Source organism: Perca flavescens, chromosome 16, assembly GCF_004354835.1.
Source record: "Perca flavescens isolate YP-PL-M2 chromosome 16, PFLA_1.0, whole genome shotgun sequence".
NCBI lineage: Eukaryota > Metazoa > Chordata > Actinopteri > Perciformes > Percidae > Perca > Perca flavescens.
In genome coordinates, this window is record NC_041346.1 from 18199442 (window position 1) to 18215021 (window position 15580).

General features: G+C 41.3%; 1 protein-coding gene across 3 annotated transcripts; it reads right to left on the reverse strand.

The window, feature by feature from the left end:
* Positions 1 to 652: 652 nt before the first annotated feature.
* nup155 (nucleoporin 155) lies at positions 653 to 15321 on the reverse strand. Of its 3 annotated transcripts, XM_028601907.1 has the most exons (35): positions 15130 to 15292; positions 14703 to 14858; positions 13658 to 13795; positions 12845 to 12941; positions 12599 to 12669; positions 12420 to 12512; positions 11212 to 11475; positions 11049 to 11122; positions 10836 to 10927; positions 10625 to 10722; positions 10360 to 10527; positions 10086 to 10186; positions 9113 to 9283; positions 8890 to 9000; positions 8561 to 8655; positions 8387 to 8472; positions 8015 to 8156; positions 7837 to 7903; positions 7603 to 7718; positions 7059 to 7162; positions 6721 to 6854; positions 6354 to 6545; positions 6041 to 6179; positions 5814 to 5949; positions 5560 to 5713; positions 5364 to 5468; positions 5051 to 5205; positions 3676 to 3805; positions 3471 to 3584; positions 3248 to 3368; positions 3052 to 3162; positions 2540 to 2676; positions 2286 to 2392; positions 1469 to 1612; positions 653 to 1191 (listed from the first exon to the last, which is right to left on the reverse strand). In XM_028601907.1, the coding sequence occupies exons 2-34, from the start codon at positions 14830 to 14832 to the stop codon at positions 1474 to 1476; spliced, it is 4092 nt and encodes a 1363-aa protein (XP_028457708.1). In that variant the 5' UTR covers positions 14833 to 14858; positions 15130 to 15292; the 3' UTR covers positions 653 to 1191; positions 1469 to 1473. The 3 variants fall into 3 exon arrangements, with proteins under 3 accessions (XP_028457708.1, XP_028457709.1, XP_028457707.1); XM_028601908.1 differs by having other exon boundaries at positions 653 to 1612; positions 15237 to 15321; XM_028601906.1 differs by having other exon boundaries at positions 653 to 1612; positions 15130 to 15291.
* Positions 15322 to 15580: the final 259 nt, after the last annotated feature.

Genomic DNA, 15580 nt, shown 5'->3' on the forward strand with positions numbered 1-15580 from the left:
GGTTAACGTTATGTATGGTACAGTCCGACTTCCCAGATTGGGTACTGTTGGGATAAACCCTGTCATTGGCCAGCTATTTCAGCCAGCATTCTCCTCCCCTTCTGCTATTTGGCAAAGGTATCATACTGTAGCCGGGGCTGAGTGCCGCCCAAGACGATTGAGATTGGAAATAAAACATATATAACGCCATACTATCCCACAGTGTTAACTTGTACAGCCAGACTTTTCTCCAGTGCTGAGGAGATAGGTCTGGTAATGCTAAACTATGCATGGTATACTTTATTGGCCCTCAACTCACTCCGTAATTAAGAGAAATCAACCCCGCATCAAGTAAAAGATATTTTATTTTTCATGAGGCTACAAATTTAGCAAACCGTAATTGTTGAGTGCACAGCTAATTGGAAAAAATCTTTAGCAATTACTGCCTTAGTGATGACTGTAAGAAACCCTAAGTGCCATTTCCAATTAAAGATAATCATGTCAACACAAACCGTAGACATTAGTCCATTATTGCACTCCCTCTGCAGTGCCACATTATCAACACACAGCAATTTGTTTATGCATTTGTAAAATTTAACACAAAACTGTACCTAAGAACGCAAGTTTGTTGTTTCACAGGTGACAACTAGTGTTTTCAAAACATCCACATACACAAAAGCAATGACAAGATTTATTTCTTTATAAAAAAAATGTTTATGGTTTTTTCTCAAAAATTTTCAGTGTAGTACTGTGAACTGCGTTAAAAATGTGTTTCACATTCAAAACAATTACAAAAGCACTGTTAAATGTATCAACCAAGAAGATAAAATGCTCACTGTAAATAATACATATGGGAAAAAAGGTTTAAGTGTGTGCATGAGCTTTGGCAGAAGAGACAACATTATGGCCAAGTTATTATGTACATAATTACAACATCCAACACTTAACTGTTAGTTTGGAGGCAAATGTAGAACAATAAAAATTATTCCTGTGATCAAAAAGCTTTAGTCCAGTATATTCATCAAGTAGATTCATATGAAAATATCCCAAATCAATCGTCGATAAGTGCATTTTCATATATGAAAACTCACCTGATTTCATGTTTTTATAAACACCGATAGATTAGATATCTTTAAGACACAGCTATTTGCACACAATGCAAATGACAAATAGTGTCTTGCTTCCAAAGTTGTATTTCAGCATTGTTTGGACCTATAACAAAATGTATTAAATAAGTTCTAAAACTTGTCTCTTCGGTCTACCTCATCTTTATCAGAAGACTACAGTCATCTGCTCCCTCTGTCCCTTAACAACAAGCACTTGCTAAGCTGCAACACATCAGACTGAAGGGGACAAGAGGCAAACTACAGTGGACTACAAAAAAGTGCGCTGATCAGGTAATCACACTTTAAATCAACTGTTTAATTAAGGCCAACAGTGCAAGATCCAGAGGTCACCTGTCCCTTGTCCTGTGAACAACGTCATTTACCAGCGTCAGTGGAGATTCTCCAGCTTCGCCTGCAGTGACTTGAAGTTGCCGATGGTTTGTTGAAGGGCTGAGTTTGGGCTCAGAGACTGCAGCTCCACGAGGTATCCACAGATGTCGTCGAGACACACATTAGTGAATCTGCGTCTGAAATGGAGGGAAAACACGTTTACCATAGGTTTATTGCAGGTTTTGACAGTTTCAGTAACACACTAGGCACATTGCTGAAACTAATAATTTAATAGTTTGAGTTAATCAAATTAAGCAGGGTTGTTCCAAAATCCCCCATTTGTATTTCCCAGACAGTGTTTACTTACTGAGCTGTGGTCGAGAGAAATTTGTACTTAAAGGACCCTAACTATCATCTTTTAAACTGAATTTGCTTAGGAAGGGATTTCTTCACAGCCAGTATGCACAGGAGGAACAATTACCGCAACCTATAAAACTTTCAGTGTACATATGGGCATGTGAGTATTTTAAGACAATGAGACTTAAGACTTGAATACATGTGACCCTTTAAATAACCCCTGTGACGAGAAGTTCAGAGTATTTATCATGACACAATCAATAAGCATCAAGCTTGGACAAACATTAGTGGGCATGTGGAGCTCATAGTAAGGTTTTATATCTGTCCAGCTACAGTTCATTTATCTAGAGAAGCTTACAATAAAGTGAGCAAGTAGGGAATGGTTCTTGTCTTTCTCATGGACACTTTGGTAGGGTAAGCATTAGGCTGTCACAGGGATTTTAACCAGGGACCATATGCTCATGCTAATGGCTCTGTAAACACAAGCCCAACCCTACAGTGCCCAGTGATTACCTGTCATAGGTTGGCACTCTGCTGGGATCATCCACGTATCCTGACAGGAGCACGTGGATACACTCCACCAGGTGGAGAGGTTTCTTCAGCCGCTGCCAACAGGGATCCTACAGGCAATGAGACAGATTGGTGGATTAAGTAAGAGACCATTTAATCCTCATTCCGCAAAAAATGCAAATGCTATTTATAATCATATGCATCAGTTTAAGCAAAAGTGATACACTGACATATGATATTTTATCTGAAGCACGTACCCGAGTTTTGAAGAGTTGGTCATAGACCTCCAGAAGACGCGGTAACTGTACACCAATCTCCTGCATGGTGCAGGTGACGAAGCCCACGTCCCAGTTCAGTCGACACACCTCCTGCTCTAGAAACTTTACTAGGAACTCTACAATCACAGGACATATCGGCACTTGTTAGCATTGCATACTCAGCAATTTGTTCTTTACTTGTGGAAAAATGTTTTGCATCAGACATAATTGACCCTGTGCATGCGTGCAAATACCAAGGCTGTACATAAAATTAATCTTTGTCTCCACAGATAAGACAAGTTTGATCAGGCTGCTTGTAATGAGAGGATAATTAAGCAATCCCCTAGAGCACCAGCATGACCCTGCAGGCCTGTACCACTGAGACATGCTGACATAAATGACGCAAAGGGGAAATCTAATTATGTTAACGTTAACAAAATAGTCAACAGCTAGCTGGAAAAATCAAACGAGAGAAAAACGGAACATAATCACAGGAAGGTATGAATGCTTACCCAGAGGGAAATATCTCGGTGTTCCGGCGTAAATCCTTCCCAGTGATACCAGTTTCAAACTGAGAGACCTCATCCTGTCTGCTGGACTCATAGCCACGGTGTCTCCAAGTTCTAGACAAGATAAAGCAATCATAACCGACACCAACATCATATATGGCATGGGTACATTTTTGCGAAGTGTTGACATTTCACTTGCCTTTCTCCATGATCTCCTGCCACAGGGATTGCACCAGGATTGGGTCAGAGTGGCCTGCACAGTGAATGATGGCCAGCTTGCACTCAGACAACTTGAAATGGTCAGCAAACTCCCCATAGAGCTACACCAGAAAACAATTTAGCATTTATAAACATTTTCCATTCACTTTGAAAATGATTTATAATCCCCAACTCCTTATCATTGTTCTGTTGCTGAGCTTTACCTTGGTGATGTCCATAAGCTCCGAGTCCAACTGAGAGATGACATTTTTCACTGAGGGATGATGGGAGTACTGTCTGATCAGGGTATCCTGGATCTGTACTTGAATACGCACCAGCTGGGAAGGGGAACCAAACACAGGAACTGAGTGGTTACAACGGCGGATCCCTCCTAGATTACCTTCACTGTGATCACCACCGCATACGTACCTCCATCTTTTCTTCCAGCTCGTGAAGGAACTCTCCATCAGATGCCTGAGCTGAGATACAGGAGGAACTCTTAGCCGACAGGATGGCTCGGGCAATGTACTCCAAACGCTGCTTCAATGAGATCTCAGTGCTGCATAATAAGAGAATGAACAGTAAGTACTTTTTTATGTCTTCACTTTAAAAAACAGTTAGCAAGAGTCCATGGAAGAGTCCATACAAGTCTATACCTGGTATACAAAAACGTATGTGTGGTAACCAGGGTTTGCTGAAGAGTCAGTGTTGGAGGTTGTTCATAAATTTATTTTCTGGACATAGGTTAAGGTCCTGAAACACCAAGGACATCGTCGGCTGTCAGTCCAAGTTGGGTGAGTGTCTGTCGCCCTAGTTTTTGCGGTATGTCACGCACTGTCGCTACGCGTCGGCCATCATCTGCCTTTTTTGGGCCGCGTCAGTGTCGGTGCGAGGAATCCATCTGATTGGCTATTCAGCTTCATCTGACCAATGCAATACACACATAGGGCCAAAAATGACATTCGAATATTATAACTTTTTTGCACTTTATGTCCATAAGAGGGCAAACTTACAACAAGATACATAACTACTTGTGTAAGCAGGGCTCGACAGTAACGGGTGCCCCCTTTGGCAACCAAAACAGGAAAATCTTATTTCAAAAGAAGTCAATATTTTATTTGGTTGTCTCAGTAAAGTTTAAACACTACGTTCATGCGCAACACAACATTTAAGCTGCTGTGCAACCGCTTTCCACACACATGCGTTTGCCATGATAACATACAGGCAACGCAATTTTCTGTTCACGTTAACAGCACATGTTAAAATACAGTGCTAATATAACACCGGTGCCCGGTATCTACTAGAGGTGTGAATCTTCAATGATCTCCCGATTCGATTACGATTATCATGTCAGTGATTCAATATCTCGATGCATCAAATACATTTCTTTTAAAGCCATATAGGATATTTAATTCATACCTTTTCAAGCTTAAAAAAAAAACATTCTGCAGTGCTCTAATACTAAATAAATTGGCTACATAAAACTACAGCACTGAGCGCATGGCACTTCCTGAATGTGCAAAACATAACAGAATATGTAAACAGAAAGGTTGTACATTAAATTGTAAATTTAACAACATTGTTTTGTAACCAGTGAAGCATGAAGGCATGTTGGGTGGAATTAGCAAGCTAAATTTAGCTTACTAGCCAGAGGTCGCAGCGGACCGTTGGTTGGCCGTCGGTTGTAGTCTTTGCGGTGTGTTCAAGTTTTTTTTGGTTTGGCTGTTTTTTTTGGCCACTAGTTCTTGGCCGACTGCTTGGTCTACGAGAATTAAACTTATTATCCAGTAGATGGGTGTCAAACCTGTGCATGTCTGCGAGACGGGCCAGTACATGAGCTGCCTTGCCAAAGTTACGGTTCTTCTCATAGTAGCGCCACAACAGGTCCATGTTGTGCACCTTACTCTGATCCTGCTTTATCATATGCATCAGATGTTCTTCCAGGTACGGAGAATTCACCTGGACAACAATGGACAGATAAAGGACAGCTATCAGATTACACATGTATTTACATAATGTAATTACACAAGCTCAATTAATCAGAAAACAGTTTGTAGGTGTATGGGGCAATCAAATCTGGAAGACTCCTAAAACTAGACTCATAAAAGATACACTACCTCTAGCAGCTTGTCAGTCAGGTCGGCCTGAATCAGCCAGTTGTACAGAGCAATGTGAAACAGCTCATCCTGAGACCTCTGGGCCAGCCCAAGGATCTGTTCAAACTACAAGGGAACAACATATTTTCATCAGTTATGCAGATCATGTACACTGCTGTGGCAAGAAATAATCATTTGCTGTCACCTTCTTACTCACATGAGCTGTAGCTTCTTCGTTACTGAGCATGTTAGGGTCAGAGGTCATTACAGGAGGCCCAGGCTGCTTAGGGACGCTGGGAGACTGAGGAGCGGCTTTGCTCTGGTTCACCAGCTCCTGCATGGTGTCTGTGATGCACTTATAACACGAAAGTCTGGAGCAGACAGAGGAGGGGTGATAAATGTTTGTGACAATCGGCTACAGTGGCCATCAATGACGCACATCTGTGTGCTTCTTCTTTCTACTTTCTTTACCTTTCCTGGAAGGCCTGCTGTCCCACTCCGTCTTCCTCGGGCTCTCCGTTCTTGTAGAAGTGGGGCCCCAGTCTCTGTGGATCCTTCTTGTCCGCTGCTGTGAGGCACAACTCAAGGACTCCCTCGTAGAAACGCACTGCAACAATTTAATAGCAAAAAAATAAATCACAGCATTATTTCACATATTAGCTACACAAAAAAAGAAAGTGTGTCTTGTGTGTCCCTACCTTGTCTGTACTGGGAGCAGACCAGCGGCAGATCTGTGTGTTGACTGATCTGCTGATAGAGCCGTAGAGACTCCCTCAGTGTTCGCTCTTTATCTGCTTTATTCTGAATCTGCTTAGAGCCCTGCAGCAACTCATTAGCCTGAGTGGGAGACAAAAGCGACAAATTTCGTATTAAGACACATTAATCAATGTGGGTACATCAATACCTTTTAATGACTTTGATGACATTTAACTATATCTAGAACCTTTTAAAAGGTTCTAAGATAATTCAGAAAAAAAAAAAAAAAAAAAAAAAAAAAAAAAAGCGTTGTACCTTGGAGCAAACGCTGTCATCGCTGCTATACAGCAGGGGACAGATGTCCCGGAGGTGATTGCTGATGGCCTCCACAGAGGCATTATCTTTGATGTAGACATTAATGAGTGCTGTGATGAGCGCTCCAGACAGCTCCTTGCCCCGAATCACTACATCCTTAAAACTTGCTCCCTTCATCTGCTCTTGAAACTCCTACAAACACAGCAAAAGGTGCCAGAGTGAGCAATGAGGGGAGCGCTCACATTGTACACTGGGTTTTTGGCTAAAAACAAGATCACATTAAGGAAGGCATGTGGATGAATACTGCAGTGATGACGTATGAGCATATGCAGTTGTCTACAGGAGAAGTGTTTGTGCACACGTGTACCTTTGGCAGCTCAGACATAATGAGGCTGAACTGATGATCACAGAGAAGCTTCAAAAGGGCCAGGGTCTGATAGGAGCGATGCACTAACTGCTGGATGCCCTGCAGCGATACTTTCTCATAGACCTGAGCCTTGGCTGGATACAAAGACGCAAACACAAACAGTTACAGGCATTTAAAGGAATAAACACATCAGTGAGAGTGAAACACCAAGTAAACCACTTCTTCGTCTTTTGCTGGTACATCAAAGTTCCACATTTACTCTATTCATGTTGGTTTAAAAGATCATTGATTCTCATGAGAATATTCAGAAAATGTGGAAACCTGCACTCATAACTCACTGTGATATTTCCTCTGGAGTTCCTGCTGGACCTGCTGAGAGTTGGCTCCTTCAGGACGCATAAATCCCAGCAGCCTTTGCTGCAGGTTGGCAGGGGAGCTGAAACTAACAGGTAGCATAACCGATGTTATTCAGGGGGATGAGAAACAAGACTCAGTTACAGTAAGAGTATTTGCCTATCTGAATCTTGTCTTTGCAGGTTCAACTTTCATGTAGAAAAAACTAACAGTGACAAAGTAGTAGTAAGTAATATATGAGAAAAATATTTATTTTCAGTATCTGCCACATAATCAGTCATAATGAGTTTGAGAAGGCTTTCATCATCAAAATGCAGTATGGATTTCTTTCTCATTAGATCAGGCCAGAAATTAGAAATACAACCACCTGTATCACATGACCTAAGTCCTGTACGTCACGTGATGACACCTGAGCAAGGGTGAGGAAAAGTGTGTGCCAATGTGTTTGAGAACTAACAGAACCTATTGAGGCATTAATACACCAATTAGTAAAATGTAAGACTAAAGAAGCAGAGAAGGAGCTTTTACCTTGCAGCACCAAGAGCAGATGGACTGAATTGAGAGTTTTTATCAAGAAACTCCCGCAGACCGCAGAGCTCCATAAGTACTGACTCCAGATCAATCGAACCAACGCTGCTTTCCAACTGTGGAGACAACAGATAACAGTTAGTGTTAAACTAACCACTACTAGCATTATTCTAAAAACGTACAATCACTATAAAAAAGGGTTGAATAAACCCCTGGTTTAATTATGATACTTACTATGTTGACAGTTTGATTTCCTTTACTGATGGTTTTCTCAACAGCAAGACTCCCATCCCAAATATTCCTGTTGGAGTGAGGTTAGCAAGGAACAGGGGAGAAAGACATTTTTCAGTAAATGTTGTTCTCACCCAGAAACCAGATTAAAAAGTGACAACTAATGACCAGATTTACTCACCCAAGAATGCGAGCAAAGTAGACACAGATGCCATTGTGTTTCCCTGAGAAAATCACCTCTGGGCCAGCTGACATGGGTGTGATGGGGGCAGACCCAGAATGCATTGGTGTGAAAGGTGTGGCCAAAGCTGGGGGCACGATGCCTGAGGGGAGAGTAAGTAAGTTTACGCATGTATTTTATGATAGAATTATCAAATGTAATGTTTGAAATATGTTAACAATACATTTGGTTTGTGTATCCTGTTTACCCAAATAGTCAAATACTTGCAGACATGGTAATGTAATGTGTGTATAAGGCTTTACACCATGTCACAAGAGTTTAAGATGCCACGTTAAATCTTGATCTATATATCAGTATTTACTAATAAATTACCTGGTGCTGGAGAGCTCATCACGGGTCCAACAGTACTGGGAGATGTCATGGCTGCAGGGAATCTCATCTGTGCTTCTCCTCCATATCTGATCATGACAATGAAAAAACTGCTTTTAGTTTGTGTACAGTGTGAGTAAGTGTAAATCTGTGAGTGTATAAACAATGTTTTCTGACCTGAAGAAGGCTCTGGTCGCCCACTGTGAAACCTCTCTGTCACAAGCAGCGCTGGAACATGCCAGGATCAGTGCTGTGGCACAAGCCTGCTCCTCCTGTACAGAACAGATCAACAACTTAAATATATACTGTGTGAGTGTGAGTGTGTGCCTGCACACTGGTCTGTGGCTGCATGCCTTAATCCTGTGTTATGGTGTTTGTCTGTCATGCAGGTTGCCGGCTGGCAGCGTGTAACCTAAAACGATGCATACATCATACACATGTTTAAGGCTACAGGCCATGATATGGGGATTTTGAAATATTAGACAGTGAAGATCTTAGCTTTGTACCCTGTGTAGCTTGAAGAAACGCTCAACCTCTTCACTTTCCCCTCCTGCGCAGCTGACCAGCAGGTGACGGAGCTGGTCTACCGGGCGCAGTTTTTGGAAGATATGACTGCCCTGCAAGACAGCAAGGAGTCTATACTTAGTATACAACATTAAGACATTGTTTTGTCAGACAACAAGATTGAACATGTGTGCAACATGACAGGTCATAAAAGCAGTAGTTAACCTTTGCAGAGAGAAGGACAAACTTCTGCGGAGGGATATTGTGCTGCTGGACAACCACAGGTGATTCAGTGATGGGGATCTGTTCCTTGTTCAGAGGAGTAAATATCTTGGATGGTCTCTCCTCATTAATAGCACAAAGAGCCCAAGAGTGTCCATCTACATTAGACATCATCTGCAAAAGAACACAATAGAAAGAGAGGCATATTGTAGGGTTTCTATTAAACAGTGTAGCCTGGCTTTTTGGTGGTAAAACAATCTGCAGCTAAAGGTCTGACCAAAGCACCTGTATACACAATCTGCTTTACAGAGCGACAACCAATGGTAGTAAAACACTTTATATTGACACCTACAATTTTAAAAGGTGCTCTAAGTGATGTGACGCGTTTTTTAGGCTACAACATTTTTCGTCACATACAGCAAACTGCCGCGCTGTTCGGGGCTTAAAAAACCCCAACGCCGCACAGTGGGAGGAGCTGTGTGTGTGTGTGTGTGTGCGTGTGTGTATGTGAGTGAGACCCAAGTGACAGAGAGACGGAGGAGAGCAGGGAAAGGAAATGCAGAAGAACACATTTTAAATAGAGTTTAAAAAATAAAAATTAATAACGAAACGCAATGTGCGGTGGCCGGTGTTGATAGTGAGGCACACCGTCACACAATAGTCTGTGTGGGAAACACTGGGCTCCACAAACAGCAATAAAAACTAACTGCGCCAACTTGCCCCACGAACCATAACAAACAGTGTTCCAGCCAATAACCGACAAGAAGGAGCTGGTTGAGCAATCACTGCAGCAGCGTTGGAACGTAGGCTACTTCCACAATGTGCGTTCATGACTCAACCAGCTCCTTCTTATCAGTTATTGGCTGAACACTGTTATGGTTCGTGGGGCAGATGTGTATGTGACAAAAACTTTTGTAGCCTAAAAAACACATCACATCACTTAGAGCACCTTTAATCCATTTACTTATGTGCCAACCTGAGTCTCCATCAAGGGCTTCTTGAAGGGAAAGGAGTCATGGTTGAGGCACCACAGAATGTCACTGTCCTCTGTCTCAGAAGCAGCCATTAACAGAACACCTGCAAGATTTAAACAAAGAAAAGACAAAAAATGGTATTACAGGCAGATCTGGATACTTGCCATTGGTGGGCCTGGGCACCATTGACCTGAACGTTAACTTAAAGTAAAAAACAATGTTTGACTCCAATTGGGTATTTCTGGTAAACTGATGAGTAGCAGACAATAGTTTTACCTTTGCTGTGTAGTGCCTTATGGACCTTTGCAGGTTTCTGCAGGGTAGAGGATGCAGAAAACCCTGGTGGCAGACGTACATGGACCAAAGCTAGCAGGCTAGGTCGAACTGCCATATGTCTCTGGTGTGGAAGGGTAAAAGGTGTGGTGCTGAAGTAGAGACGCACACCTACAGAAACAGAATACGTACAGGCACACATGAAGTATAAACATTTTATGTTACACTACACGTATCCTACGGTTTGCTCATCTTCACTAATCTTTACCTGCATGAGTGACGGCGAGCAAGTGACAATCTGAGGACTCTGATCTATCAATCACAGAGATCTGGACAATAGGTTTGAAGACAGAACGATCAATTGTCCTGCAAAAGACGATGTTTTAAAGAGAAAGAAAAGAAATTCTTACTTCCCTTTAAGGAGAATTAATGACAGATGTGAAAGAAACACATTTGAAGTTCAACAAACCCAGAAATACCTGGCTATGTTTCCAGCAGCCGCAACAATGGAGTTCTGTGACATGGTTGCCACCCGACTCATACCATGCCCATCAGCCCCCAAATCGTACACCTAAAACACAGAGAAATTGTTAATTATTTCAGCACACTGACAACCACCACATATTTGTTTCTCATGTAATCAGAAACAGCCACACGTGAAAAATTGACATGATATTTACTAAAAGTCATACCTGCAGGACACCTTTCTCAGAGCGTGTGAATAGTGTGTTGCGGGAGTTGTCAATAGCAATCTGCACAATGGGGTCTGTGGAGCACAAGGACAACAAAAGGTTACAGTTAAGTTTAATTTAATCAAGGACATTTTTCCAAATAGAATTGTGTCCCTCTTCTTACCGTCTTCAGAGAAGGAGAACTGGAGCATGGAGGGGACAAGGAAGGACAGAGAGCTTTTAGAGTGGTTGATTTTTCTGCAGCGCTGGCTCAGCCATCCAGCCTCAGCCTGGTAAGCTATCTCATAGAGGCAGCCGTCCTTTCCTGCCATGAAGATGCGTCCCAGGTCTGTGGAGGTGATGGATAGAATGTAGGTGTTGTCTGTGGGGATTGAGAAGAGGGGGTCTGGTAGCAGCTGCATCCCACCAGACATGCTGTCATTCAACCCTATAACAAAAGAAAGAGAGACACAAAGATTACCCAGATAAACCAATACAAGTACATGAATATATGTGGGATATGACACCCGAGTTCTCTCCATATCTGCCTGAGGTCTATAAAAGTACCATATCAATCAAATATAGCATTTATCTATGTACCGATTCTTGACAGCGTGCATGTCTAAAGGTAGACATAGTTACAATTTGATAGTGTTATGGTACAGCGGCTATCCTTATCTAGCACATTTGCCTAGCTTATGAATATCTGGCACTTGTTTGTACATATTTAACTACGTAAGACAACATATTTAGTAGGGGTGGGGGAAAAAATCGATACAGCATAGTATCGCAATATTTTTCTTGGCAATACTGTATCGATACACAGACGCCAAGTATCGATCTTTTATGATATATGTGTTGGTCAGTTTGTCTGCTTGACAATCACATTTTGCACCAATAAAACTGAAGTGTGATGAACAAACAGAGAAATGTATATTTTTAGATACAACAGATGTTGACAAAATTGTCCTTTCGGGACATCATTTGAAATTGGGAAAAATCTGAAGTTGGAAAAAAGGTAATATATTGCAATATATCGCAGACTATTGCAATATCTTTAAAATCGCAATAATATCGTATCGTGACATAAGTATCGGGATAATATCGTATCGTGAGACCTCTGGTGATTCCCACCCCTAATATTTAGCTGCCAGCTGCCATGTTATGCATGTTCTTTGCAGCTTTAAAGCAGTTGGACATCTTATCGTACTGCAGCATGATACGATTATCGTGTTTCAGAATTCCCCAGAGGACTGAGAATAAGAGGTTAAACTCTTAAAGCTAAAATTTCAATTAATGAGCGTAATGAGAATATTTCTCAATGGCATCAATATAATCACAGGGAACAAGTCAAATGCAGTGTCACTGATAAGAAATGAAGGAAGGACTCACCAGCCTGGCTCTTGGGGAAGCTCAGCCCGAGGATTACTACATCCACAGAAGTGGCCAATACTAAGAGGTAGTGAATGTGTGGCTGTAATATTCCTAAGAAGAAAAGCACAACTCATAAACAGTACTCAAATTAAATGTAAATATTTTAATCAGTGCTGAGTTTAAGTGTTTACACATACCTTGTTTTGGTTTTACAAGGCCCACTGCCAGAATGGTTTCAATAAGGCCATCAAAATATGCCACATCACCTCTGCAAGGAATATAGCAGAAAATAAATAATTGTCTGCACTCCAGATTCATCAACTCATTAAAAATGAATACTAATAATGCATTTAAGTGCACTGTGTGTGCACACTTCAGTTGGTTTCATGTATGCTCATTATGAACATTGCCACTCAGTCCCCAAGTAAGGTAAATGTACTCACCCATCTTCATAATTCCACATAAATATGTCATTGTCAATAGTAAGCCATGCTCGAGAGATCTCTGGAAAAACTCCCATCATGCAATTACATTGCATATCTGTAAAATTGTTAAGTTGAAACTCAAATTAAACTTAAAACTAAACAAAAGCAATCAACTTAACATTTATTCTATATAGCAGCACTCACACATGCACTGCAAACCGGAATTTATCTAGACATTACCCAGCAGAGCTGTATGTGAGAATGCAAATGTCTTTATCAGTTGGATTGGATATCAAACACTGTTTACCCTGCCAGCTCCCTAGTATGAAATCCACGTAATCTCCGATTGAGCCCAAAGTGGGAGAATTCACTGCAAGCGAGTGGGCGTGTAAATGACGTTACATGCGGCTCGTACCCAAGGGTGAAGAACAAGGGTGATTTACAGGAAGACTGCAACGAAAATATCTAACTGGACAGACGAGAATCTGCAACTTCTGTCGGTAAGGGCCAAAGACAAAATTGTGAGACAAATTCAACAAACAGCAAGACACTTCATTGTTTATGACCAAATTACTACCGGCTCCATGAACGGTGTAATCCGTGTCATGTCCTGTCTGCTGCCCACTCTACCCAGCGCAACCCCTCGTCTAAACCAAACAAAGTATTTCAATTAAGTGAGAACGAATCTGACACGGACAATCTCCTGCTCTATGCTACGTGTTTGAAAGGAAAACTCCGAACTATGTCGGGACCTATTCCTCGGCTTATGTCTGATGAAAACAAATGGGATGAAAGTGAAAGCATTCAATTGCCGATTGACTGAAAGGATACGGCTGAACTGCTCCACCAGCTCAGGTGGCAGAGGGATTCGGCGGACTGCACTGAGCTCCGGGAGATTTGGCACACTAAGTAAACCTGGTCCCTGGAGGGGGTAGTCCATGTCCGACACTCCAGAGAGGGACGGCATATCTATCAACAACAACAAAGTTAAAGACTGATTATGCACTTTCGGATCATAATACATTTCTATTGTAAACAAACATATTCCACCATCGAGCAAACAGTGAAAGAAAAAAAAGTCAGAGGAACATATTTTGCCACCTTGCGTTTTCCTTCAGTTGAAATTTGTTTCCCCTGTATAACCTGAGCTACAAGGCTACTTGTGCCATTATTTCAAATGTGTGACCCATTTGTAGTAGTCTATTCTGGATAAATTATAGAGAAAGTCATTTTTGGTAGACATAACTGCTTAATGTCAACATAAGTATTCAACCATTTCCCCTTTGTGCCAGAAAACTGGTATGCTCAAGAGGAAAACAGGTTCTGAAAGCCATAAAATATGTCGGCATGACACAGGTGTAAACAGAAGAGGATTTATTTCTGCAAATGAATCTCGTAAGTATTTGGTCTTCATCCTTTCACAGTTGAGCTGATATATGGAAAATACATTGATCTATCTTGCAAACTACTGCTTTCTTTAAGCCATATTAAAATATTTCGTCCAAGAATGGCAACTGCCTCTTTTGATGCATTACAATTAAATCATATTGCCCTCAGAACTTAACTAGACTGTGAATATCTCTATCTTCTTCGTCATAATTTTCCATTACACAGGATCATGACTCAAATATTCCTTATGTTGTGCTTATATCTGTGTGAAAGCACCAACAATGACAACGTTTGTCTGTATTAAGATTAATACTTTATTACATGCATTACTTTTTAATCAACGTTGTGGTAAAAAAAACTTCGTCCAGCCTCCTACTTTATCCCACAATTTACTTTGGAATGGCAGCCCTAGTGTAAACAGAAACACCTGAGTTTGATAGCTACGGTTAGGTCGCTCTCTTCTGCTCAATCGCTCCACGTAACTTACTGTGAGATGGGACGCTGAGCAGCTCCGACAGGTCAGGAAAGCAGCGGTCATCTTGAAGATGCCTGTCAATCAGCCGGGAAGAGTTTTCCAGCGCTTCGGCGAGGATATTGGGTCCAGCGCTGGACGGCATGGCTGAGCTACCACCGTTAACGTTACCTACAGATTAAACCGTTAAAACAGAGTTCAACAAGAGAATTAGCAAAGTTAGGCGAGGCGTCACTTGTAAATAATGGAGTGATATTCTACGAACTTCATAGCAAGTTAAATCTTCTGTTTAGTGCTAGCTAATGTTAGAAAGCTGATGGAAGAAGAGCGCCGGTTAGTTAGCCGACTAACGTTACTAGCATGAAACCTTATTATTTAGCATGCAAGCTAAATGCTAGCTAGGTGTAAAATAAAGTGTTTTAAAGTGAACTCGTTGCTTTACCCGACTAAAAAGACTCCGCGTGATATTGAGGTATTTGACTAAGAAGTTTTGTTCACCAGTTGAGCAGCAGAATTTAAACAAATATGTACAACTAGCAGCCCGCCAACCTCATGCACAGCGGCGGACGTGAAAGATTTATTTTCCGGTGAATCATCTTCTTCGTCTCCTTAATTTTTCGCAGACTGGGCCACGTGAAACGTTGTGCTGCCACCCACCGGTCAACGTAATTTTATCTGAAATATTTACCACACCATTTGTTTTAAATATACATTTAAAAATGTATTAAAAATACCATATTCAATCAAAAAAAGAAGTAGAATTCAACATAGCCAGTTGACCTAAATGCAGTAAAGATGTATCATACATTACATTTTCATTCTTACATTATCCAATATAAATAGTTTTTTTTCCATTCCTAAAAATATAGCCAGTTGGTTTTTAATCATTTCAG

Excerpts from the sequence above, each read along its gene's own strand:
- nup155 (XM_028601908.1), bottom strand. The coding sequence starts at position 14,832 with ATGCCGTCCAGCGCTGGACCCAATATCCTCGCCGAAGCGCTGGAAAAC. Across the intron at positions 12,942-13,657 it reads GCTGGTGGAGCAGTTCAGCC|ATATGCAATGTAATTGCATG; the intron begins GTATCCTTTCAG and ends ACAATTTTACAG. Across the intron at positions 10,723-10,835 it reads GCTGCTGGAAACATAGCCAG|GACAATTGATCGTTCTGTCT; the intron begins GTATTTCTGGGT and ends CGTCTTTTGCAG.